Source organism: Alnus glutinosa, chromosome 12, assembly GCF_958979055.1.
Source record: "Alnus glutinosa chromosome 12, dhAlnGlut1.1, whole genome shotgun sequence".
NCBI lineage: Eukaryota > Viridiplantae > Streptophyta > Magnoliopsida > Fagales > Betulaceae > Alnus > Alnus glutinosa.
The window spans coordinates 8,321,426-8,347,740 of record NC_084897.1 but is presented as its reverse complement, the minus strand read 5'-3'; the positions used below and the strand labels follow the sequence as shown (position 1 = coordinate 8,347,740).

The following is a 26,315-nucleotide window of genomic DNA, read 5'->3' as shown; positions in this document are numbered from 1 at the left end:
TCCCAATACTCACCACTCACTCAACCTTCACTTGGAAGATGGAACACATCCTTCCTCTCCTCCTCCTTCACCTTTGGCACGACCACTTGCAAAACCCCATTCATCTCTGCCCTCACCGAGTGGAGCTTGCAAAGATTGGGGGCAAATCAAGCCTGCTAGAGTACCCTCTCTAGTGCAGTGCCTATTTCCATAATAAAAGCTTGTGTAGAGATTTTGTCACAATCTAGAATTAGTCATTTCAGTTCTGCCAATATCAATAATAACCCAGATAGTCATCTTAGAATTGCTGTCTCTGGGTTACAACCCAATCTTTTGAATTGAATAAGCACCCTACGGAAATGAGCTTTTACATATTTTACATAATGAGACTCATGGCTACAAGCATCACGGATCAAGTATCAAAACCAGAATAGACACCACTCTCCCTTAACAATCTCTTTTCTTCTTCAACATAATTCTTTCCCCTGCTAGCTTGACCAAGCTCTCTTTTCCTCTTCTCCTTCTGAGAGAAAGAAGCATTCTTCTCTTTCCGACTTTCCACACTTGCCAGCTGCTCTCCATAGATTATTGCAGCCCTTGTTTTCTGTCGTTCTTCATAAGATTCTTCAGTCTCTTTGGTTTCACGACTTTTCTTGCCAGTAGACCAGGACCAGTCTTCCTTCTTGTCTTCTGATTCTCTTGGTGGGGGCACACGCAAGACCGATGGTCCACCTTTATAACCATGTCGTTTCAATTCTTCAAAGTCCACAACTCCAGTCTTTTGCTTTCCAAATTTAACTGTACACATGCAGAGGTAAAACAATTAAGAACATTTTGAAGATGGGGTTTAGGGTTTAGCACTTTTGATCCAACGGAAAACAACAATCCATTCTTACATGTATCACATTCCAGAGTTTTTTTGATCCAACATCAATGTGTATAAATGATTTGTGAAGGTTTAATCATTTATAATTTTACACAAGCTGTACGCCTTTGGTGTTTTCAATTTAAAAATATGCAAATATAGCAAGATTTTAAAAGGGGACCTTCTCTGGAAACAAATGGCATTTTTTAAAAAGTTACTGGGACCTTTACACAACAGGTAATTACAAAATTATCAAAGTAATTAAAAAACTATACGAAATATAATTGGACAAAAAATAAAACCTTTGTTTTTCAGGTTTTCTTATGCCAACCGTAATTATTATTGGTAGCCAACAAAATTCAATTTTTTTCAAAGATTCTTGTCCTTTTAATTGATCAATTCCTTCAAACACAGATATATGATCCAGCTCTTCTGTGATGTAATTTCTTGTGAAGATATTATTTTTTTCCAGTATTCGATAAGGAACCATTTTAATAGTTTCTTAAAGAATGTAAGAAGTAAATTAATCCCTACACACTCAACATTAAGGTTGAGCAAGCCAAACACAAGCCCCAATCCAGTGTCATTCACTCAAGGAAAGAAGAGAAATCAAAATATGAAGCAACAACTTTGTTAGAGCATTTGCATAATGGGTTGCTATGTAAAATTTAGATAGAACCCCCCAAAATTACATGACACCCCATTATGTATTCTTACACTATAACCAAGTTAATACCAGGGTCAGCCCCTCCAAGTTCGGGGAGGCTGAAGCCCCTCCAAGTTAATATCAGGGTCAGCCCCTGTGGGCGAGGTCGAGGAGGTTTGAGTGATTGGTGAAGGAGGCGGCAAAGTGGGTGATGGCCTGCAGGTACTTGGCAGCCACCAGAGTGAGGGTTTCAAGTGCCGAGAGCTGGGTGGCCTTGAAGCCCACCAACTGGCAGATCTGTGAGACTGCAGTTCTGGCTATAGCGAACCAGAACTTGTTGGCATTGTTGTTGTCAGGGCTTTTGCTTTTGATTCCATGGTAGTTTTGTATGAAGAAGAAGACGTCTTGACTAAAGAAAGAATAAATGAATAATATTTAAATGGTATATTGAGATCTATATTCAGTTTTAGTTAAACATCGAGAAGAACTATCATGGATACCTTTGGAGGTTTTTTCTTTAGAAGGTAGGCTAGCTTTAGATTGATCCTTTGCCTTCCTCTTGCTAACCCCATCTTCAGCTCCAGAGTTTGAAAGTGAAGACGATGATTCATCAGATGAGGAATCTTCCTCCTCATCACTCCATGGCATAGCTCTCTTCATAGTATAAAGTGACTCTGAAGCACATTAAGAACACAATGAAAAAAAATAATAAAAAAATAACAGCTCCTAATCAAGATGACATGAAGAAGAAAATCACTTGGGTCATGTTACGTCTTATTATGAAACCATTATTATAATCCAACCAATTAAGACAATTGGAATCACATGAAGTAAACGCCACAACCAAAATTTTAACATAAACTTGTCGCCAAATTCAATAAGAATTCAAGTTGAGCAATAATTTCTGTTCAAAATAAAATTTGGAAAGAAAAAGAAAAAGTAACTTTAGATTAAAACACATTTAACTTAAAACAACAATTGGCACATAGTGTAACATGCAGTTTGGAAACAGAATGCACTTGCTCCTTCATTATTTCTAAAAGAAATCACTACCCAACTAAACAAACCAATCCTTAAACATTTTTGGATAGGGAGTAACTCATTGTTGCATTAAATGAAAAAACTTAATACAAAAAAAGAAAAAGAAAAAGAAAAGAATAGAAAAAAAAAAAAAGAAAAGAAAAAAAAAGGAGTTGCATAGCATTTAAATCAAGTCCATAACACACCTACAAACTCACAGTCAGATCAAACATCAAGCATAAAAATTACAAAACAAGTATGCAATCAATCAAATGTAATCTAATCATTCGTTTGTTCGACGTAAAATGCTTTCCATCAAAAAATATTTTCAATAAAATGTTTCCGCTAAAAATATTTTTCGGCGTTTGGCGAAAAATTACAAATATTTTCTATATTTTCATTCAATCATATTAATCTATAGAAATAAATTTTTATTCAAAAAATTAAATAATTAATAATTTTATTAATATAAAATAATAAAAATATTCCTTATTTTCGAAGGAGTAGAGTTGTCAGGTTGTCTAATTAAATGTGTTTATATAGCCTCAAGACTCCTCTAAGGACAACCCTAAAAATCGATGAACAAACTCAATCGATCTATAGAACCTTCCACCTGATAAAGTCCATTGAGCCTTACTCTTCCACAAAAGGCACCTTGAGAGAAGAGGTTTGCTCAAGGCTTATAAAGCCCACAACCCAAGTATACCTTGGCAATGTGGGACTCTTAACACGCCCCCTCACGTGTGGCACTATTGTCCAAACACGTGTACAACGGGAGGGAAGGCCCAACATTGTCCAAGGCCCTGAAGCTCTGATACCATGATAAAGTCCATTGAGCCTTACTCTTCCACAAAAGGCACCTTGAGAGAAGAGGTTTGCTCAAGGCTTATAAAGCCCACAACCCAAGTATACCTTGGCAATGTGGGACTCTTAACACCACCAACCACTTGAAACCTCACGTTATGCCCAATAATTTGTAAAAACATCAAGACTTGTTTCCTAATAGACATGTTAATGGTCTCAAGTATGAGGTTGTTCTCAGCAAGAATTTATAGAATTCAAAGAAAGCTACAAGACTCATTCTTATTTGGTCAATACAATCTTGCTTGCCTCCATAAAGAATACTATCCATATAAATAATATCTCTTTCTTACTCTCGCTTAACATGAGGTTCCCTACATAATAATCTCCTAGATCTAATATGTTCTAAGATTACAGCCCCAACAGCAAGGATAGATGCAACTGTGGCCATAACTGCAAGAAGAATTTTTTATCAATCTACAAACAACCCAAAAATGGAGCCAATCCCAAGTGAGAGAAGCAATAAGTACGAAAACAAAAGTTACACAATTCAGGTGTAGTTAATTGTATTGCTAAATTTGCTAAGCTGTTAAGTTCTTAGATAGTCTTCCATTCAAAAAATATTCAAGAAATCTGCCAATATAAGATATCATTATGAGAGATGCTTATTCAAAAAAGGAAATACGAAACAGGACGATGAGAGAGCAGAAACCTAATCCTGGAAGTATATTGCAGAACATTTCATATGTTAATGATCGTTAACACAATCCAGACACCAACATGAAGTATGGATCATTGATTGCATTCTTATTATTTTAAACTTAAGAAACCTATGAAGTATGGATCATTTGAACTCTAACATCCAGGAAGTAGACATATTCATCAGTGGAATCAGAAGTATCACGACAATTCAGGAGATTACAGAAACCACAAGAACTTACCTCATCAGTAGCAGAAGTATGATCTGAGATAGCCGTCTCAGTCACCATAGGAATTCAAACAGAAGGTGACACTTCAAAGTTGCTTTGAGATTGAAATGAAAAGGAAGATAAGGAAAGAGGTAAAAGAATAATACGGCTAGCAACAACCCAACAAGGCTCAATGAAACTTTAAGAAAATATTTTTAGATGCCTATATCTGTAAGAAGGTTGGCATACAAAAATTCTACAGAGAACTCTTACTTTTGTGTGCAAGTTTCCCTTCTAAAAAGAACAGGGTCAGGCTTTTTTCTTTTTTCTTTTTTCGGGGGTTAGAGATAAAAGGAAAATTAGAGTGAGCCTCTATCGCGTATCATAGGTACTCTCCTTTTGCCTCCTACAATCACTTGACTCTTATTTTGCTCTGTTTACTCGGTTTTGGAATCCAAAAAAACCAAATTCAGTACTTCAAAAATCCCAAACAACAGCAAATCAAAAAACTCAAACAACGGCTAATCAAAACAACAGCAAATCTGATCAAAAAATAAACAACAGCAAATCAAAAAACCCAAACAATAGCAAATCAAAAAAACCCAAATTCAGTATTTCAAAACAAAATCAACAGCCACCAAACGAAGAGCTGGCCAAAAGAAACCAAAAATTTTGAAACCCAAACAGAGAAAGCTAGCCTCACACAACCAATTCAACAGCCACCAAACATTTGCTCACCGAAATGACCAAATCGACAGAGACAAGTCCACATATCTAAAGCTTTTCTTTCTCTAGAGAACAAAAAATCTAAATTCGATGCAGTAGCCACCCAGACTTCGAAACCGTACCTTTAGACGATCCAACAAAGAGAGAGATAGAGATGAGAGTACCTGAGATGCAGAAGCCGAAGAGAGACGAGATGCCTCTCAGAGAGGAGTTGTGCTAGTAGAAAGAGGAGCTGCGGAGGTCGAGTGTGAGGGGGAAAATGGTGTACAAGACGAAAAATATAATTTAGCTCCCGCACTGTCACCTGTTTTTTTTTCAATGGCATTTCAAACTATCAAGTCTTGCACTATAGTCCTCTTAAACTATCAAAATCTTTGAAAAAAAGCTCATTTTGACAAATATTCACATAATACTTATACCACGTGTCATTTTTCAATTAAAAAATAAAAAAATTCAAAAAAAAAAAAAAGAATTAAAAAAAATTAAGAAAAATGAAAAAAAAATAAATAAACAAAAATTTTATTTCTTATTTTATTTTTTAAAAAAAAGGTGGGTGTCTAGGGTGGCTTTATTTCCCAACTACAATCCAATCTTCCCGACACCCCTCCAGTCACCGTCCGTTTGCAACGCCATGATGACCAATTTCAAAGCCCGGCTCGGCGAGTTCCGATTCCCAATCATCAAGTCGCTGATCTCGGCTGAGCTCAAGTTCACCCCGCTCTAGAAAATATCATCCACCTGAGAGAAAAACTTGTGATCCTTGAGCTCCATATAGTTATAGGCCTACATTTTGAATGTCAAAAAATCACAGAGAAGAAAATGGACATGAACATCAACGAACAAGCTCGCAGCCGTTGATTTCTCCGTCAGAAACCAATCGAGGCCTTCCACAACGATCATAGACTTGCTCTTCGTTTGTAACAAAATAAAATTCAGATTGAAATCATTCATAACCTTCGAAAGATCAATATCATAAACATCGAAGAATAGGAAATTAGCCATGTTTGCGTTTGGAGAGGCGGGGACAAGTTCACCGAATTGCAGGCATGCATTGTGCCCAAAGACGATGAAGGAAAGAAGCAGTACGTTCTCTGGTCGATTGCAATATTTTTTTAAAAATAAAAAATAAAATTTTAGTTATTAAATTTTTAAAATTTTTCAAAGTTTTTTTTAAAATTTTTTCTAATTTTTTTTGAATTTTTTTATTTTTTAATTGAAAAATAACACGTGGTAGGAGTATTATAGGGATATTTCGCTAAAATTGGCATTTTTCAAAGGTTTTGGTAGTTTGGGGGTTAGAGTCCAAGCTTTGGTAGTTTGTGGGCCATCCGGAGAAAGGGTGGTAGTTTGGGGGGCTAAATGTATTTTTCTCTTTACCAAATTTAAAAATGAAAAATATTTTCTAAAATTAAAGATTTTTTTTTGTTTTATTTTATTTTTTATTGTATCAACCGCTTTTTATATTTTGGGTAAATGTCTAATAAATCTATGAGTTGAAGCGCTATTTGAAATCGATCCCTAACTTGTTAAAATTCAACATTCGCTACTTAACTTTTTCGCGAATTTGAAAACAGACATTCCCTAATTTTTCCGTCCATTTTCTTAACTTCCATTAGGCTGAGTCACCATTTGTCCACGTAGGCAGTGACACCTCAGGTTAAAAACGACGTCGTGTTTAATATTGGCTTTACACGTCAACCCCAACACGTGCGGAATTTTAGATGGGCGGCACTTTGAAATTTTTTTCCGAAAAATCGAGGACGAAATAGAAAAGAAAAAAAAAACATAAGGACCTATCATTTTCATTCATCCAAAAACAAAGACCGTCTCTTCGTCATCGTTGTCTTCCCTAGCATTGTTGTGGAGAATCTCGTCGTAACTGTTCCGTTCATGTTGCGAGTACCAAAAAGCTCATCGTCTTTGTCGTCCCTGTGTTGAAGGTAATATTTAATTCATTCACAATTTTTATGTCTAGGGTTTTCTCAATTTAGGGTTTTGGGTTATTTTGTCTGAAATTAGAAAATGTTGTTGTTATCATCGATGTGGATATGATTTTATATATTTTTAAGTTTGAAATTTGTTATTGTGGGTTGTTGGCTACGATGTGGATATTTGTCTGGATGTTGCAAATTTTCGAACATGTGGATTAGTTGATGTTGAGATGGCTTGGAAAACAAATGGTGGGAACAATAAATTATGATTATGTGTTTGTCGTTATGGGTCGTTGAGAATAAATTAAGCAGTTAACATGTGGGGTAGTGGGGTTATTGTGGTCCCCGCTTATGTGTTTCAGAATAAAGTAAGTAGTGAACATAAACTACGATTATGTGTTTGATATTGTGGTCCCTGAGTTTTTCGTATTCAAATAATTTCTTACCACTTGATGTCCACTTTATGTTGCTAGTCCTTGAGTTTTTCTTATTCAAATCATTTCTTACCACTTTGTCCACTTTATGTTATTGCATGTTAGTAACCGTTTGACAAACTTTTGAACATATGCAACGTATAGTAAATCTTGCATATTTGTCAACAACATATTTTGTCTTTTGTTAGAATTGCAACAACTGAAAATTCTTTGACTCTCATTCATTCACAACTCCATCTGCAAATATGTCGGTCAATGTAATCATTTACCATGGTGGAAGAGTGCAACACAATCCTGGCCTTACATATATTGGGGGGCTAACGGATGAAGTCAAATATTATGATGTTGATTACCTTTCGGTGTGGGAAATTGAAGACTTTGTTAGGGATCTTGGGTATGTGAATGACTTGAGTTACTGGTATAAGTTGGATGACAATGACATGGAGGAATTAGGGAAATCTATTGACAAATGATGAGCAGATAGTGGATTTTCTGAACATTGTAGAAGTTTATGAATTGAAAAGTGTTCACATACATGTCAAAAATAGGGTTGATGTGCTAGAAATTTTTGGGGAAGTACTCTTGTTGCTACCGCCAGAGGATGATGATCCCAATGGCCATGGGAATGACCATACTGAAGGGGATGTTGAGGGAAATATTGGACATACTGAGGGGGATGTTGGACATGGGAATGGTGAGCGGGGTGTTGGTTATGTCGAGGGGGATATTGGACATGTTGAGGGGGATGTTGATGGGAATGGTGGACAAGCAGATGACGTAGAAAATGTTGAGGGGCATGTTGATGTTGATGTTGATGAGGCTACTGCAACAAAGCCTTCAAAAAAGAAGGTTGTTTCACGGAAAAAAGGAACAAAACCTAAAGGTGCGAGGAAAAAAACCGGCTGATTTGAAGGGGCCTGCCACTGCTAGAAGGGGTGGCCAAGTATTTGTTAGAAGAGGTCGTGGTGAAGGTAGTGGTGTGCCAGACTTAGTAGATGAAGAAGACTTACAATTGAGTGACTTCGAAATAACTAATGATGATGATGATTTGTCTACAACTAATGTCCCACTTGAAAATGAATATATGGAGAATTGGTGGAGAAAGTTTGTAGGTGCTGAGCATCATGCAAACATAGGACATGAAGAGGGTGAAGAGTACTACGATAGTAAAGAGTTGGTAAGTTTGGATGGGTCCAATGATGAGGGGACAAGCCAAAGGATGAGGAGGTATCGGGAGTTCAATGAGAGCCATGACATGAGAGTACCAATCAAGTTGGAGAAGGGTTTGCTGTTTGCTGATACTCCTGCCTTTAAAAAAGCACTAAAATGGTATGTTGTGCAACATGGGTTGATTTCAAATATAGACACAATGATAGGGTGAGGGTGAGTGTAGTTTGCAAGGAGCAAGGTCAAGGTTTTTATTGGAGGATTCATGCATCTTTTGTTGCAAAGAAAGAATCAATACAGATAAAAACATTCAAATCAGACCATCAATGAGAGAATCAATATGAGAACTCAAGGGCTGATGTAGAGTTTCTTGCCACACAATATATGACTGATTTCAAGGATGATCCCACATGGACCCCATATGCATTGGAACAAAGGGTGAAGAGGGATCACAACATTGATGTTCCCGTAGGCCAATGTTGAAGGGTAAAAAAGATTGCACTGAAGGCAATCTATGGTAGTCATTCGGAGTAATACCAACATGCAAGGAAGTATTGTGCGGCCATATTGAGCTCAAATCCCAACAGTAGTGCATACGTGCAAGTCGAGGAATCCTGCTTCCAGAGGTTGTATATATGCTTGGTTGCATGTAAGAAAGGTTTCAAGTATGGTTGTAGACCAGCCATAAGTTTGGATGCTTGCCACCTTAAAGGAGAAGTAGGAGGTTAGTTGTTGTGTGTCATTGGGAAGGATGAGAATGATGACATGCTCCCCATTGCGTATGTGGTTACAGAGGCTGAGACCAGTACATCTTGGGGGTGGTTTATAGGACATATTTATGTGGGAAGTGGCGAAGGTCATGGTTGGACTTTTATGTCTAACCGACAGAAGGTACTGAGGAAGTCATGTTTACATATTTACTCTTTCTTTTTCTTTTTTTTTTGATTTTCTGAACTTTATTGATGGAGTTCTTTGCATATGTGCAGGGGCTTGGTCTCACAATAGACCATTTGTTGCCATATGCTAACCATCAATTTTGTATGCGTCACCTATATGCAAACTTCAAGTTGAAGGGATACAAGGGCAAAGCATTTAAGGATGAGTTGTGGGGAGCTTCAAGATCATCAAATGCAATGGTTTTTCAACATCACATGAAAGTGATACTAGATATGGATGATGGTCTCTATCGGTATCTTAATGATGTCAACCCTGCATCTTGATCTAGACATCCCTTTTCTACACATTCCAAGAGTGATATGCTTTTGAATAATCTTGCAGATACATTCAATGCATAGATCAAAGAATCTAGGGACAAGACGCTCTTGACTATGCTAGAAATGATTCGGAGGCAATTGATGACAAGATTCAAGCAGAAAAGAGATGGAATGCGAGCTGCTACTCGCAAAATATGTCCCAAAATTCAAAAGTTTGAAAGATCCAAAGATGAAGCAAGGAACTGTATATGTAGACAGGGGCGGAGGCATGGCCCCCCCAAAATTTTTTTTGACTTCTAATTTATTTTTTATTTTTGATTAATGTACTAATGGCCCCTACAAAAAATGAATTCAACCCCCCCCTAATTTTTTATTTATTTTTTTTTTTTTTTTAAAGTAAAAATGTGATTTAGAAAAACCCCCCCTAAAATTTTTCTCAACTACTACTATAATTTTTTTTTCTTCTAAATAATAATAATAAAAAAGGCCTCAATGTTGTAATTCACGAACCTGAATCTTAAAATAAAAAAATCATAATAAATAAATAAATAAACCCAGCAACAGCAGACCAAAAACAAAAAAGGAAAAAAAAAAAAAAAAAAAAACCCACATAGAGGGCTACATAGCAGATAAGGGAAAAAAAAAATATTGGCAGATAGCAATCAAATCCTCTCCAACATTGCAAATGTGAATGTCAATAAAAAATTCACACTTCACAAGAGAAAAGGAGGCAAATGCAAAATTTACTTTTCAGTTTTCAACAACTCTCTCAAATTTCCCTCAATAACTCTCTATCAAGTGTCACCCAACCCCAAGAAAAAGAAAAAGAAAATGCTTGTAGGCTTGTAGTTGTGGTTCAGTCGTGAAAATACCGAGAGGCTTAGAGGCGAGAGAACTGAGATCTGAGAAGATTAGAAGAAGTGAAGAACGGCTTTGGAAACACCACGAGGATAGATTTGGCTGTGCATCCACCATCGACCGTCCATGCACCTGACGCACCACCACCAGCTGTCCAGCAGTCAGCACTTATCTAGCCCCTAGGCATCGTCACCATGAGTTATCTGCTCTCTCTGAAAGAAGCCATTTTTTTCTTTTTTGTGTTGTGTTTCAGTGATGGAGGCGTGAGGTGAGGTTGAAAACAAAGAAAAAAACTGATAAGAATGGTCAAAATATTCAAGATTCAAAAGATAAAGGAAAATTGTAAAAGATTTACGGATTACCTTTAAAAAAAATAATGAGAAGATGGGAGGGCGTGGCCGTGTGGAACTGTGGAAGGTCCTCGAAACAAAGGAAAGTGGAAAAAATCTGAGACTTGGTGCTTGGGGGAGAGAAATGAAATTGAGGAAATGAGGAATATTGTGGTCATGTGGAAGCCGGAAGGTCCTAGAAACTAGAAAGTGAATAAAGGGACCACTAAAAAACCACTTTGACTTAGTCTTGGACGCGTGGGACCATGGGTGGGGAAAGAATTGAGGAGTAATGTATTGTTTGTTGTGGTGGAACACTGGAACTTTAGGAATATAAGACTTTTTTTCTTTTTCTTTTTTTAATTATGAATCAAATGATTCAAAATTTCAAATGTGATTATGTGACTAATGTGAGAAAAATAACCAATTAATCAAATATGCTTTATTAATATTTGTCTTTGATTGATAAAAGAATTTATTATTTAATTTGTTTTTTCAATATTTAGTCTGGATAGAATTCTTAAGAAGCTTACAAAATTAATACACAAAAAAGGAAAACTAAGTATGCCTTTTCTTTTCTTTTTTAATTGTGTTCCATCATTTATTCTTCTAATTTTTTTTTTTTATTTTTTTTATTTTTATTGGTTTGCAGCGTTCAGCTAGCACATTATTGTCTTTGATTTATTTTCAAGAAACCCCTCAAGCTCAAGATAACGTTGATTCATTGAAATGTACTCATTTTTCTTATACCTTATTAACTATGCTTAGTTTATTTTAAGGTTGGCAAAATGGGTACCCGACATGACCCGTTTACGACCCCCAAAGACCAGCGACCCGTTTAGGCTAGACCCAGACACGACCCGTTTATGTTAACGGGTCGGAGCTCCAGACACGACACGACACGGCTATTTCACGGGTCACTCGACACGACCCGTGAAACCCGTTTAGCCTAACGGGTCGTGTCGGGTCGACACGACCCGACACGACCCGTCTATCATATCGGGTCATAATGGGTCGACACAACCCGTTTAACCCGTTTAACTAGTCTTTAAAAAACATTGGAAAAAAAGCAGTTTGAACAATCTTAAGCTACGATAGTCAAGTGATTTGTGATAGTTCTTAGAATAAATTTTAGCCTAGACTTTATTAAAATCAGAACGACACCTAGCCCACTCCTCTTGTTTCTGCTTCAAGCGCGTTCGTATAAGTTATAACTGGCAAAGCAAGAGGAGCATTCTTCCTAAACAGTCAACACATCCATCACATCAAGCCCATGGTCACCATATAAACGTTCAATGCACTTGAGATTCGGTGCTGCAAGAAACGCACAAGTAATATTCTATCAGAAAAACGTCTGAGGAATGAGCTACATAACATATGTCCTGGAATTTCGTTGGTTCTTAATCAAGTTGTAACCTGTGAAGTGTTCCTCGATACGAATTGGACCATCTGTTTTCAATGTATTATTGTTGATCTTTTCCAATAGTTCTTCTACACGCTTGGTTGTTACATTCACAGACTCTAACAACATGTCCAGTTCGAATTTGACAGCAGGATTACAAAAAGGTCACTAACTGCGAAAGCAACAAAATGCTGGATACTACTACAATTAACTCAAGCAAATTGATAGTGATATGGGGGAAAAAAGAGGTGAAAAACAGGGCATGCATTAACCCCTGATAAAGCTCCAACCCATTTATGACAGCAAAAATGCTATTGCTTACTCCAGAGACAGACTTAAGTTTCAGCAATAGAACAGCAAAAATAACAAAGTAGGCAGCTAAAACTAACAAGAGAAAAGCTAAAGCCCTATAAAAAGGTTCTGTTACTGAACAATGCCAGCTGAAGCAACTCCCACAACAAGATAACAAAAGGGAAAGAAATCATTTTACGTACTTTTACTCATGACACCAGCAAGGAGTGCATCTGCAATGCAGGACTTGATTAGATCAAAATTAACAATGCAGAAACCAGAGGACGTAAACATTAGTTTAAAGAGTTACCATTCTTCTCACAATGTGCCAAAAAATTGTTAAATCCATCCATAAGATCCGGATATTTTCCAAGTAAATCAGACACCTGAAATAAGCCAAAGTACAATTTACTGATTGTATTCCTGTCAATGCCTCTTAATAAGTGAATCAAAGGGATTCCTTAGCTATACTGTGTAATTTTCAATATAAATAAGCACATGGACAAGTTGATCCAAAAAATTTCTAATGCAAAAACTTAAAACTCTCATATTCCCAGAAAAAAAAAAAGTGATGACACGGTGACACCCCACATCCACTAAGAGAAAAATAACAGAAAACAAAACAAATGCCTGAAACAATGAAAAAGAATAACAAAATCCTTAATACAAAACTGAAATTGCCAACAAAAGTGGCAATAATGCTTAATCCCATCAACATTGCTCTCCTCCATCTAGATTCAACTCTACTCCCAGGAAACACCAAAATAGTATAATCTTTTTCTTTTTTGCTAAGTAAAAATGCATTCTGTTATTCTTTTAGGCTTGAGAGAGTACAAGAAAACTCTCAGAAGTTACATTCATCATGATTTGGAAATCAATTTGCAACACCACTGGTTGTCTACCCAAAGCTACCATAACATACTAATATCCTAGCCAACCAAGCACTTGAACCAAAAAATATATTATGAATCCAAGAGTTTCTGTCCTTTCATTTACTCATTGTACTGTTGAAAGACATCATTTTGAGTATAACAAATATCTATTATTATGAAGTTTGGGGAAAAACCAACCTAGAATTATACACATTTTAACTGGAAGTGTAATTCATCACATGCTAACTTCTACTGAAACAAAACACACACAAGTTGTACATAAATCTACTCCCATCACAAGACTCTTGTTGGTTGCTAATTAGACGATGGGGCATAAAGGAGAAAAAGGGATACTTTACTTCATCATCCATCTATTTTCCATATTTTATTTATCTCTTTTTTATCTCTTTTGTAAATTTGTGTGGTTCCACATATATAATAGTGAATTTGTCCATTTTTTATATAGAGAATGACAAAAAATGAGCAAAAAAATAGAAACCAAACATTTTTCTCTTTACTTTTTGTACTATACATTATTGTCAAAATTTTGATTACATTATAAATAAACTTTATTTTAGTTCAATATTAATCAAGTCAGTCAATAAATATGTTACCTTATTGGGCATCATAACAGCAGAGATAGACTTCTAAGACTAAACTATCTTAGTCTTAGAAGAGTTAGACAAGAGTTGAAAGAATAGAGAGATAAGACAAGATTTGAGATGATTCAGCTTTAGATGTCTGCGTTTACCATAATAATGTCCAATAATGCTACATCTTTATTGACAGATTTGATTAATTTTGTATTATGATTAAGCCTATTTATAATGTAACTTAGCTGGTTGGTAGAAACTATTGTACACAGATAAATACAGCAAATGTAATCTGGTAAACTAATATATAGCAAACAAAGAAATACAATTAGAAGGATCTTAAAGGAAAAGGAATTGAGAAGTGAGAACTAATATTACGTCCTTCTAAAGCAATGAGCAAAAGGCATACCTTATATGAACCCTTGAACTGAACTTTTAAACTGACCAACAGAAGCATGGAATCTTAAACAACTACAGTGCAACAGCAACAAGAAAGGGACCTGTAACTAAAGATCAATGGAAGTTTTGAGGGTTGAAAATAAAAATAAAAAGACTATCAGGTGGTTGTTAGCATTCTCATTGCATAAAAATAAATAAATAATGAAAACCCATCCTTCAGCCTACCTGCAACTGGAGACAAAGACTTGCATTATAAGGGAGCTTCTCCATTAATTGCATAGGTTAGATGACATAAATCCTGCATGTGAGGACATTTCAGACTTTTTAGTATATGACAACTCCCGTTTGACTCCAAGCACCTACTCTAGGGGTCAATATTTCACTAAGGTATATTTTATACCAACAAAAACCCATTTGGGGGGGTGGGGGGGGGGGGGGGGGGGGGGGGGGAGAGGAAGATTTGAACAACGATAGAACTTCTATACCTTTAATATTGTGAATCACAAGCAGCAAAACAAAAAAAACTAGTTCGATCATTTTTCGAATCTTAAAGCCCCGAATATTCAAACAAATAGATAAATGTTTCTCAACTTACTTGCTGTAGATGCAACAGTGCTAATAACCCTTTTTCTATTATCAATCCACTGGACCAAGGCTTCTTATTGCGCCCTTCATTTGTGCTTGGTTATTTTTTTTCAGGTTTGAAGAAGATGCAAATTGAGACTGAAAGGTTGAGTTGAAGTAATCTAAGTGCAGCTCAAAATTTTGCTTATAAAACTACACATTTTACCAGACTACAACTGTTTCGGCTCAAGATTTTGTTTCCGAACTCCAACCAGAATTATTGGATATGAGAGGCTACTGACCACATGATCAACTCTCTTCTTTTGAAGATGATGAGCAGAGATCCTTAGAACAGCCCAAGTGGAAAGTTAGAGACTCAAGTTCAATGTGCACCTAACCAACAGATACCTATGTTTACCATGCATGTTTGGATTCAAATAGCAAAAGATGCAACACAGGAGAAATTAAATCTAAAAGTAAAAGTACTAGTCACATGACATTTGCATCCAATGAAAATTATCCAACTCACAGATAACAATCACATAATCTCTTCCACAAATTTAACAAACAATATTTAAGGGCATCATTTGCTCACGACACTTACTAGGAAATGTAAAAACTCAAAAGAATATATCCTAAGGCATGCTAATGCCAACTGTCCCCGTCGATGCAAAGCTAAACAACATAAATGTCTGAAAAACTATGATTTGTATAATACTTCTCCTATCGAAATAGAATTTCGGACACTTGAGGGCAAGACATGTGTCCATGAAGGATAAGTCACTTCAACTTAACTTTAAACGTGCCCACTTTTAACATTCATGAGGTTGTTACGCATATTGTTATCGAAAAGCTTAGTTATTATTTTCAAGACTGTTCTATAGCTATGATTCTTTTGCATGTGAGCAAATTCTCAAACATAAAGTCTAAACACCTTCAATCTAATACATTTCTGACACATACAATCATGTCAGCCAAATCTAGATTTTAGGAGTTGCAGCATCTGGCACCATATGTCCATGTTTAAAGACAATAGTCCTGTCAATCACATATCACTCAAATCTAATAGATTTTCAAGACACATACAATCATGTCACCCAAATCTAGAACAAAAGAAAGTTGCAGTGTCTGACACCATATTTTCATGTTGAAAGACAACAGTCATGTTAATTACTACCAAAAAAGAGAAAGTACAAGGCAAGCATATGCAAGCCTTTAATCTATGTTCCAGAACTAGACCCTACTATCTAGATGAAAATAAGAATAATAATAAAGAAAAAATAGACATCTATGATGGAAAACTAAAGGTAAGTTTTCAAAGTGTAAGTTTTATAACAACTTTTCAGGGTAAAACTAAAGGTTACTATGCATTAATGATACAATGACAAATTATAAATTGTCCAAATGCAATTGACCTTAGTCTTGACATCTGAAGTTAATTATAACAAGTCACGTCTTTTTGAAAGACTGCCAGGGACTTCCTTCGAATGAACTATTCAAGCATGTTAGAGAATACAAGGAACATAGCAAAGCAAAGCATAAATTAATCTCAGCAAATGCAGGAAAAAGAAACTTTGACAGCATCATAAATTCCCCATTGGGCTCCCGTGAGGGTTCCAATCATGACCATACGAAGAGGAAGGCCATGGGTACAAAGACCCCACAATCCCATCTTCTTCACAGCCTGCAACAGACAAATACAAAAAAACAAAGTGAGCACATGAGAAGAGAGAGATGTGCAAAGTTTTGCTGCACTGTTCTTTTGGGATTGGGATTTTACTTGGGATGGCATACTTGTACATCATCTCCACAATAGTCTCAAAGGATACAAATTTCATCATGGTATCTGCAGAACACCAAAGCTGATCATCAGAAACCTCGTAATGAAAGGAATTAATAACCTGTAAAATCAAACAACGATAAAACTAAAATTCCAAAAGCGAGTAATTCCATACACATAACAAAGCCAAAAACTTTTGCATAGTTCCATACCCAAGAACTCCTTCAGACTTGACGAACTTGGGAAGCCCATCTGATAAACCTGGGGCGAACCCAGGCTGAGTTTGGACACAAACTTTAACAAAAAGTAAAAATGTATGCGGTATGAGTACAACCTACTGAACCATGAACCCATATTAAATTATTCACAGATCCTACATGCTGATTTTCCAGAAAATTTAACCTAATTACACTACCAGAACAGCAAAACAGAAGCCAGTCAATATAAAAGATCTGGCCAATAAGGCATATCACAGAAAACCAACATCCTACAAGGCTGCAACTAACTTTATAACCTTTCTAGCAATTAACTTCTCCGATAGTTCAAAATTTGGAGGTTAGAAAGAGTTCTAATAAGTAATAAGTAATAACATAGAGCCATTTCTATGGCAAAAAATTCTCAAATACAAAAAACCACATCATAATTGTCCACTCTTAAGTCTTGATCCCTTGAATGAATATGCTCATTGTCCATCAGATTGGGTCCAACGCAAGTTAGTTTGTCATGTCCATCTTTGTCATTCAACTCCAATACCTAAAGAAAAAAAACAAAATAATTACATTGGGATGTGAAAAAGTTTGGCCATTCTACCTCAAACGCTAAAACACAAACAATAACATAAGAACAAAAGAAAGAACATGGGATCTCACAAGAACTGCTACTATCCAATGTCAACACATCCTCTTCTTCGTTATCCACACTCATTGAAGTTTGTTCTATATCAAAAGATAAAATAAATTAATGTCATTAAAGTAAGATGAAAAAAATACAAATAAATGAAGAAATTAAATATGCAAATAACTAACATTACCTTGCTCTCCATTTAACCAATCTTTAGTGCAAACCAATGCCTCAACAATATCAGGCTTGAGTGAACTCCTATACTGATCAATCACACGTCCACCAATACTAAAAGTGGATTCTGAAGCAACAGTAGAAATAGGAATACTCAACACATCACGAGCCATGGCAGCTACTTCAGGATAACGAAATTCATTTCCTTTCCAAAATGAAAGGATGTCAAATGGCGTATTCTTCTCCATATACTTGGGTTCATCCAAATAAAGTTCCAATTGAGTCTTTTGTGCATCAGGATCGACTCCATCAAATGCCAGAAAATCCTACATAAAAAGAAATAATATAAACATAAAATTAATAAGTGATTATGACTTATGAGTATATATACTAAGTTACTACTTACTAACAAACAAGCTAAGAAAGTAAGAAACTTGTGATATTATTTACCTTTTCCCAATCTGAGCCTTCTTGAGGTTGAACAACTGTGGAGCTTGAAGTTGCAGGAGCACTAGCCGCACTAAACTCCATAAAAAGATTGGTTAACGTTTTGGTCACATTTTCATACTCTTGAGATTCAGCTTCATAAATCTTAGTATAGTAGTACTTTACAAGGCGCAGCTTGGAACGAGGATCTAAAACAATTGCAATGGCCAACACTAAACTGAATTCTGACCAATATTTCTCAAATTTAGAGATCATTTGACCTGCCATTAATCTCTTATATCCATCTTCACTCACAAGCTCTTGCTTCAAATTCACATAAATCAATGCTACCACGGGAAAATATAGATTGGCTGTGGGATATTTGGTACCAGAAAAAGCACATGTAGCACGATAAAAGTATCCCAAGAAACTACATATATCAATCACTTTTTCCCACTCAAGTGCATTAGGACAAAACATATAATTTTTGTCAATCATCTCCAAATAAGCAAAAGCACGCCTATAATGAATTGCACTCTCAAGCATAAGATATGTCGAATTCCATCTAGTTGGCACATCTTGTTTTAATCCCTTGTTACTATCCAATGACATTTGATTGACAGCTTGAAGAAAACTTTGTTTTCTCATTTGTGATCCTCTAAAATACTTAACACTATCTCGAATCTTTTGGATAGCACCAGTAATCTCTTTCAATCCATCTTGCACAATCAAGTTAAGAATATGGGCACAACAACGCATATGAAATAACTCACCATCACAAGGAAGGGCTTTCTTCATGTTTAATTTGGGTTTGAGATTCATAACACACAAATCATTCGCAGAGGCATTATCTAATGTTATAGAGAAAACTTTTTTATCAATCCCCCACTCTTCTAGCAAACTACATATTTTTTCAGCCAAAGATACACCATTATGTGGTGGGGGCATAAATGAAAAGTTTAACACCCTTTTAGACAATGCCCAACTCTTGTCAATAAAATGTGCAGTGAGACAAATATACCCATCGGTTGTCAAAGAAGTCCACAAATCTGATGTCAAACTAATCTTCCCTTGACAAACATTTAACAAAGACTTAACCTTTTGTTTCTCCAACATATGCATCTTAATCAAATCAGCCTTGGCAGTATTTCTACAAATTAATGGTACATCACTACGCAAGTATCTATGCACTTCTCTTACACCATCATATTCAACATATGAGAAAGGCAAGTCATGCTTTATAATTGTACTAACCAACAATTCTCTATTTTTTTAGGAAAAAATTTTGAGCCACTTACAGACAGAGTTCCTTGATCTCTAGATAGGAGCATCTGCTGAATATCATGATAAATTTTCCCTCCACAAACCTTCATATGCTTCTGTAGATTTCCAGTTCCATGTGAACTGTTAGCTATATACTTATGGTCACAGAACTTGCATTTTGCCCATATTCTTGTGTCATTTGGATCTGTAGAAGGAACTTCATCAAAATGGGTCCAAACAGTGAAGTTGAAGATTCTTCCTCAGAGCATCCTGCTTAATCCACATGCCTTGGATTAAGCAGGATGCTCTGAGGAAAAGTGAAGTTGAAGATTCTTCCTCAGCAAAATATGTCCCTCCGCATAGGAGACACATAAAAGGTAAGGGCAATGTTGTTTGTAAGAATGCTAACCTTAATTCTGCAGAGAATGTCAAGAAGCATTCAAACAAAAGACGCTTGCCCACCTGCCATCACTGCGGCATCACCGGTCACATCCGATCCAAATGTCCACAGCTCCAAAAATTGAAGGTTCAGAGGAAGCTTCTAACAAGAGCTACATCAGGCAATCTACCTCCGATGGCTCTTCAGGCTCCACGGCATTAGCAGAAGTTTGTTCCTGCCAATTAGAGTGGCAAACCAAAGAAGAACAAATCAAGGTGCCACGAGAGAAAGCCGCAAAAGTCCAATGGCAACCATGGCTATGAAGGACTGCTGAGCCTAATACAAGGTATGCTTAGGAGTATGGCCAACATGGACATGACCCGTAAACCATCCCCACGGGTTAAGAAGGTATGGGTCAAGAAGGATGAGACCATTCACCCCTTGAGGGGGAGTGGACTCACCTAGTAAAGGTGAAGTCTTCCCATGCCTAGGATTTTGGTTCCTAAATCCTAGTGCATGTCAAGTATGTTTGCATTGCATCGTTTATCATGTCATATCTTATTCATGCCTTACATTCTGTTTGAGGAACCTTTTATTCTATCCCCATATTTTCTCTGGTTTTCTTGAGAAACATGTGCAAATATTTTTTTGGGGATGACAGTTAAAGCACGTCGGGCGGCTGCTTTTCTGTCTTGGTATTTCTAAACCTCTCTCCATGAGAACATGTTTGGTTTTACCTTACATCCTGGGATTAGATGTCATAAGCATGTCTTTGTTGTTTTTCTGTTTATTGGTTATCGACAAAAAAAAAAAAAAAAAAAAAAAAAAATTGTGGAGAAGATGCGGAATTTTTATTTTTTTTCTTTTGATAGCTTTTCAGATATTGCATATGTTTTTGCCTGATATCTTAGTTCATTGTGCATTGATTAAATAAACTTATATATGATTGAGAGTTTATGCATGATATCTGCTAAGTTTTCTTGTTGCATCTTAATAAGAGATAGTTACTTTTCTCATGCGAGGAAAATGTACACTATCCAAGACTCCCCTAAGGTACATATTTTCCTTCTCTGACTTTTTGCTTTTAGAAATTCTAGATAGGAGAAGAGGTTTTTTATAAGATGGCCAAATTGACCAAATGCTAGTTGAACCTAGGACCTAAAAATTCTAGCATTCTTTCTAGGTTGCAGCATCAAAAGAATCAAGCAGTTACTTTTATGAATTCTGCTCGATATATGTAATTTTCTGCTTATGTGCTAAAATATGCCTTGCCCTTCATGGTGCAAGTAAAATATTTACCTTGTCCTTCATGGTACAAGTAAAACAATTGGATGCTGCATCTTAGGGGGAGTGTATCAGATGAGGGTGGCTAGGCCCTAGTAAGATAAGGTTTGACTTTTGGCTGATCTTTCATTGATTTTCTCTCTTGTTTGGAAAATCTGGTTGCTTTTTGTCATATTAGTGAATTTCATACCTTATTGAGAAAGTCTTCACACACACACGCATTGCATGACTTGAGTAATCTATTTAAAATTTCTATCTGCAGGGAAATTTGTGCTTATTGAATATTTAACTCTCATTTATATCTTAGCATATTTTTGCAATGCTATTTGACTGTTTTATCAGTTGATTATACATGTGTGTTCTGAAGCTAACCTTTGGAAAAATTATTTTTCTGCAAATTTTCCTCAAGTTTCAGATTTTCAGTGTGAAGTGTTTGGACGGACTTATTCTTACGTCCAGACGAGAGCTGTCTTGCCATATACTGACCTAGCAATTGCACATCCGGTTAGGATCTCTATAGGTTTAAGACTTTCTTCTCTTTCTTTGCCATACACACATCTTTGCATTTTTATTGATTTATCATGTCATGTCAGGTGTTTTTCTTGTGGGTTTCTCCCGAGATTTTGGCATTCTTTGCACATCTTCTCATCCCATGATCTTCATTATGTCTTCCGTTATTTTTTTTAAGTTTTTGTGCTTTTAGAATATTGGAATATTTGTTGGGATATTTTCTTGAGATCATGTGCATGAAAATCCTATTCTGTTTGTGTGTTGGGTTGATATTGATATATCTGGTCATTTGGACTGCGATCTTTGTTTTTGTAATTCTTTGGCATCCATTTGATAGCCGTCTTAAATACCACATTATTTTTTTTTTGAACTAACTGGATCTAATGGTATTTTTAGAGATATTTCTAGTTGGTTTTTGGTTCAGGAATACGACATCCAGTGGCTCACAGCATAGTGTTTGACAGATGCATCCTTTGGAAAATTAATTTTGTTTGAGGTCATGTGTTCAAAATTTCCAAGGGTCTCAGGATTAAGATGAGCTTTTTCCCCCCAGCTCATGCAGAGTCTTCCATAGCATTCCCTCAGATCTACTTCAGTCAGAAGTTCAGTGGTAAATCTCCTCAGTTATCTTGCAGACCAGTTGCTTAGAGGATGTCAATCTGCGGATAACCAGTGTCAGGCTTTGCAAAATCAAGAGATTGAAGATCTTTCAATCCATGGTTCCCGGCTTCCTGAGCTAGAAGCCGAAGTAGTACAAATCCAGCTTTTTATACGGATTTCTCTCCGTTACTTGATTTCAGTGGATCAGCAGGATTTGATACTTGGAGGATTTATGTTCCTCTCTTTTGGGCCACTTGCAGACTTTTCTCTAGTTTCCTATCGATTGGGATTTTAGAACGTTTTTTGTTGTGGATATTATTACTCTGTTTACCCTTGTACTTTTGAGACATTGAGGGGGAGTAATTGTTGTGTAGTTTTTCTCATTACTCTGTTTTACCCTTTGTCCCTTTATGACAAAAAGGGGGAGTAAGATTTGGACCGGCATTGTATTTTTAACCGGTCAAGTTATTTTTGTCCCAGAATGGCCAAAAGGGGGAGTTTGTTAGTTTTTGTGTTGGCTGCATTCTGTTGGACAAAATCACTTCTATGTAATGTTGTTGTTTTCACAGGGATGCTGCTTTATCCAGAGTCTACTCTTCAGTTATGTTCTTCAAGAAGATTCTGTGAAGTTTTCACGAAAGTTTATTTCGGTTCCCTGTTAGCCGTTCGGACGACATGGTATTCCGTTCGGACGCTCATCCATCAGCAACATCCTTTCGGACGATGTGATATTCTGTTCGGACGCTCATCTGTCAAAGCATCATTCGTCCAGACGACGGGAACTTTCCTTCCGGACGCCCATCAGTGTCTAAAAGCTTCGAACAGTTCAAGATTGCAACCGTTCGGACGCTCTTCAGAGTTCGAGAAGATCCCAGTGTTCCAGTGCAACCGTCCAGACGATGTGGTTATACCGTCTAGACGCCATTTAGTGTTTGACAAGTATTAGGGTTTCTGCCTCAAGACACAGTTATGGGAAGACAGCTGCTACCGTCTGGACAATGTGTGATCCCGTCCAGACGAGGTTCTCTATAAGGCAAGATGTGCATACAATGTTCAACCGTCTGGACGTCAGACTTAATGGTCCGGACGATCAAGCTTCATATCTGGAAATTGCGTGCACTAGTTCAACTGTCCGGACGTCGGCCTTCAAGGTCCGGACGCTCCAAGCCTTATTATGGTAATTTCGTGCAGCCGAAGTGCAACCGTCTGGACGCTCGGGCAACACTGTCCAAACGCGTCCTTGTTATGGAAGCTTTCAATGCTACTTTGGAAAGGTGGTTGCAGTTGACCGTCCAGACGCTCGGTCAAGCCGTCCGGACACCCTCGGGTATTTTCATCATAACATTTTACTCAAATATCAGATTGGGATGAAATTGGCGTCGTTGGAAAGCTAAGAAAAAGTTCTATAAATTGAATGTAGAAAAGGAGATTAATAGCCTCCGGAAGGCATCAGTCCGGACAGAAAAATTTGCCCGTCCGGACGGCCTTGCAGAAAATTCTAGAATTACTTTTCGGACAAGAAAAACTTGGCCCGTCCGGACGGCCCAAGGCTCTCGTCCAGATGCGAGTGCCTCAGACTCCATTTTTGACATGATTTTGGGTTTCCATTTCCGATAAATAAGAGGCTTGAGGCATGCTTTCAACACAGAATACGGTGGTGAATTCTCTACAGCTTAGAGAAGGTGTTTAGGGAGATATTGAAGATCTGCTAGCTCTCTAGCTTTGCCAATGTGTGATTTGATCAGCTGTGAAGTCTATCTTAGGGGTTGGCCCTAAGGTAAAGGATTCCATTGAAGACCCCTTCAGGTAGGAGACTTGGTTGGGAGGCGTTCGTGTTGGGTTACAAGTTAGAGTTCAAGGTATGACCACTGCATCAGAGGTATATGAGTGCTACTACTTTGTAACTAGCTTTGTCTTTTGAATAGTGGATATCCTGGGTTTGGCTGCACCGGAGTGGTTTTTCTCTTAATTGAGTTTCCACTTCATCAACAAAATATTTGTCTCCTTTAATTCCGCATTTAATATTTTGTTGCACACTGTTCACACACACAGTTAAATTAGAAGTCCATTTAATTTTTTCACAGAGCAACATTGTCCGGATGTTCGGTCAATCAGTATTCAACAAGGAGTATGTTCTCAGTAGTCGACACTATTTGGGAAGTTTTTGCAGTCCGTCCGGACGATGTCCAGTCTCTGCAATCTGTCCGAACGACAAGGAAACACGTTCGGATGATATCCAATAGTTCAGATAAACTCCAGATTTCCGTTCGAACGAGGAAAGGATTTTTGCGAAGACCGTTCGGAAGCTCGGTCAAGCTGTCCGGACGCAAACCTGATATGGATAGAATTGTGCTATTTCTGAAGGATATCGCAGAAATTTGTCCGGACAAGGCTAACTTCCGTCCGGACGCTCGACAGACAGAGTTCTACTTTCAGTAGTTTTTAAGGTCTCTTAAAGCCTATAAATAGGGGGCTCTAGGTCTGTGTTTTGTACGGAATTCGGTGATGAATTCCATAGTGGAGGGTATTTAGGGAGAATTGAAGATCAACTAGCTCTCAAGCCGTTGCCAGTGTGTGCTCATTGTTTGTGTGAAGTCTATCTTAGGGGTCGGCCCTAAGGTAAAGGAATCCATCAAAAACCCCTTCAGGTGGAAGATATGGTTGGGAAGCATTCGTGTTGGGTTACACGTCAGAGTTAAAGGTATGACTACTGCATACGGTTATGTGAGTATGAGTGTCTTGTAACTAGCTTTGTTTTTGGATAGTGGATTTCCTGGGTTTGGCTGCTCCGGGAGTGGTTTTTTCTCTTCATAGAGTTTCCACTTCGTAACAAATATCTTGTCTTATTTAAATTCCACATTTAAGATATTTGTTTGCACACAAACATACAGAATTGGTTTGTTTTAGAAGTCAATAAATATTTTCAATTGGTATCAGAGCAGGTTACACTTGTGTTTTAGATTTATTTCTTAAGTGTGATCCATGACTTCTTCTAACATAAATCTTCATGAGTTCTCTGAAGATGATATTTATGATTTCTCTAAAGATACCCTTTTGATAGGTAAACTCTTTAAGAAATCCAATAAAGAAGTCAAGAAGATTAAGCAAGACAAAGAGTCTTTGATTTTACAATTATCTGAATCACATGTTTTGATTGACTCTTTGAAATCTGAGAATACCATGCTTTTTGATACTGTTGATGCACTAAAGAATAAATTAAATGAATTAGAGGATCTCTTGAAAAAGTTCTTTAGTAATAATTTGAAAAGCATGCTTTGTATTCATACATATATTTCTAACAAGCCTGATTTAATTGTTAATGATTTAAGTACTTCTACTTCACATGCTTTTGATTCTGAATTAGATTCTGTTGATATTAAGCCTATGATAGTAGATGCAGCTTTTTCTGAAAATTCTTGCTTAAATAACTGTGTGAAGCCTAACTCCAAGGATTCAGGAACACAAGGTAAGTTTGATCCTATTTGTCATCTTTGTGGGAAGGTTGGTCACATTAGACCAAAGTGTTATCTGTTAAAATCCAACAGACCTTGGAAGAAGCAGGAGGATTCCAAAAAGGGCTTTATTGAGAAAATCTCTTTAGATAAATATGTCCCGCCCCATAGGAGGCATATATCTCAAAGAGGTAAGGACTTTGTCATTTGTGAAAATGCTAATCTTAAATTTGCAGAATCTTTCAAGAAGCATTTCCGCAAAAGAAGTTAGCCTACCTGCTATCATTGTAGTGTCTCTGGACACTTTAGGCCACACTATCTTCAGATCCGACATCAACAGCCTCGGATCAGAAAAACAGAGCAAAAGACAGGTAAGTCTAGCTCTAAACCTTCCAAGCCTCATCATGCTTTTCGGCAACAACGACATTATCCTCAAAGGGGTTCTCCCTCATGCCGTCTATGTGGTAAGTATGGCCACACCAAGGCCGAATTCTTCAGAATGAGGCCTCACAAGTCCAAGAAGAAACAGACCAATGAAGGGCTTGTCAACATGATGAATAGTATCCTAGTCAGACTAATCAATTTGGACATGTCTCACACCCCTGCCT

General features: G+C 37.0%; 1 protein-coding gene across 2 annotated transcripts; it reads right to left on the bottom strand.

Moving 5' to 3' along the window:
• Window positions 1-211: 211 nt before the first annotated feature.
• Window positions 212-5,253, bottom strand: LOC133883095 (uncharacterized). 2 transcript variants are annotated; one of them, XM_062322302.1, is made up of 4 exons: window positions 5,110-5,219; window positions 4,253-4,334; window positions 1,991-2,164; window positions 212-777 (listed from the first exon to the last, which is right to left on the bottom strand). In XM_062322302.1, the coding sequence occupies exons 3-4, from the start codon at window positions 2,148-2,150 to the stop codon at window positions 392-394; spliced, it is 546 nt and encodes a 181-aa protein (XP_062178286.1). In that variant the 5' UTR covers window positions 2,151-2,164; window positions 4,253-4,334; window positions 5,110-5,219; the 3' UTR covers window positions 212-391. The 2 variants fall into 2 exon arrangements, with proteins under 2 accessions (XP_062178286.1, XP_062178285.1); XM_062322301.1 differs by lacking the exon at window positions 4,253-4,334 and having other exon boundaries at window positions 5,110-5,253.
• Between the last annotated feature and the right edge of the window lie 21,062 nt (window positions 5,254-26,315).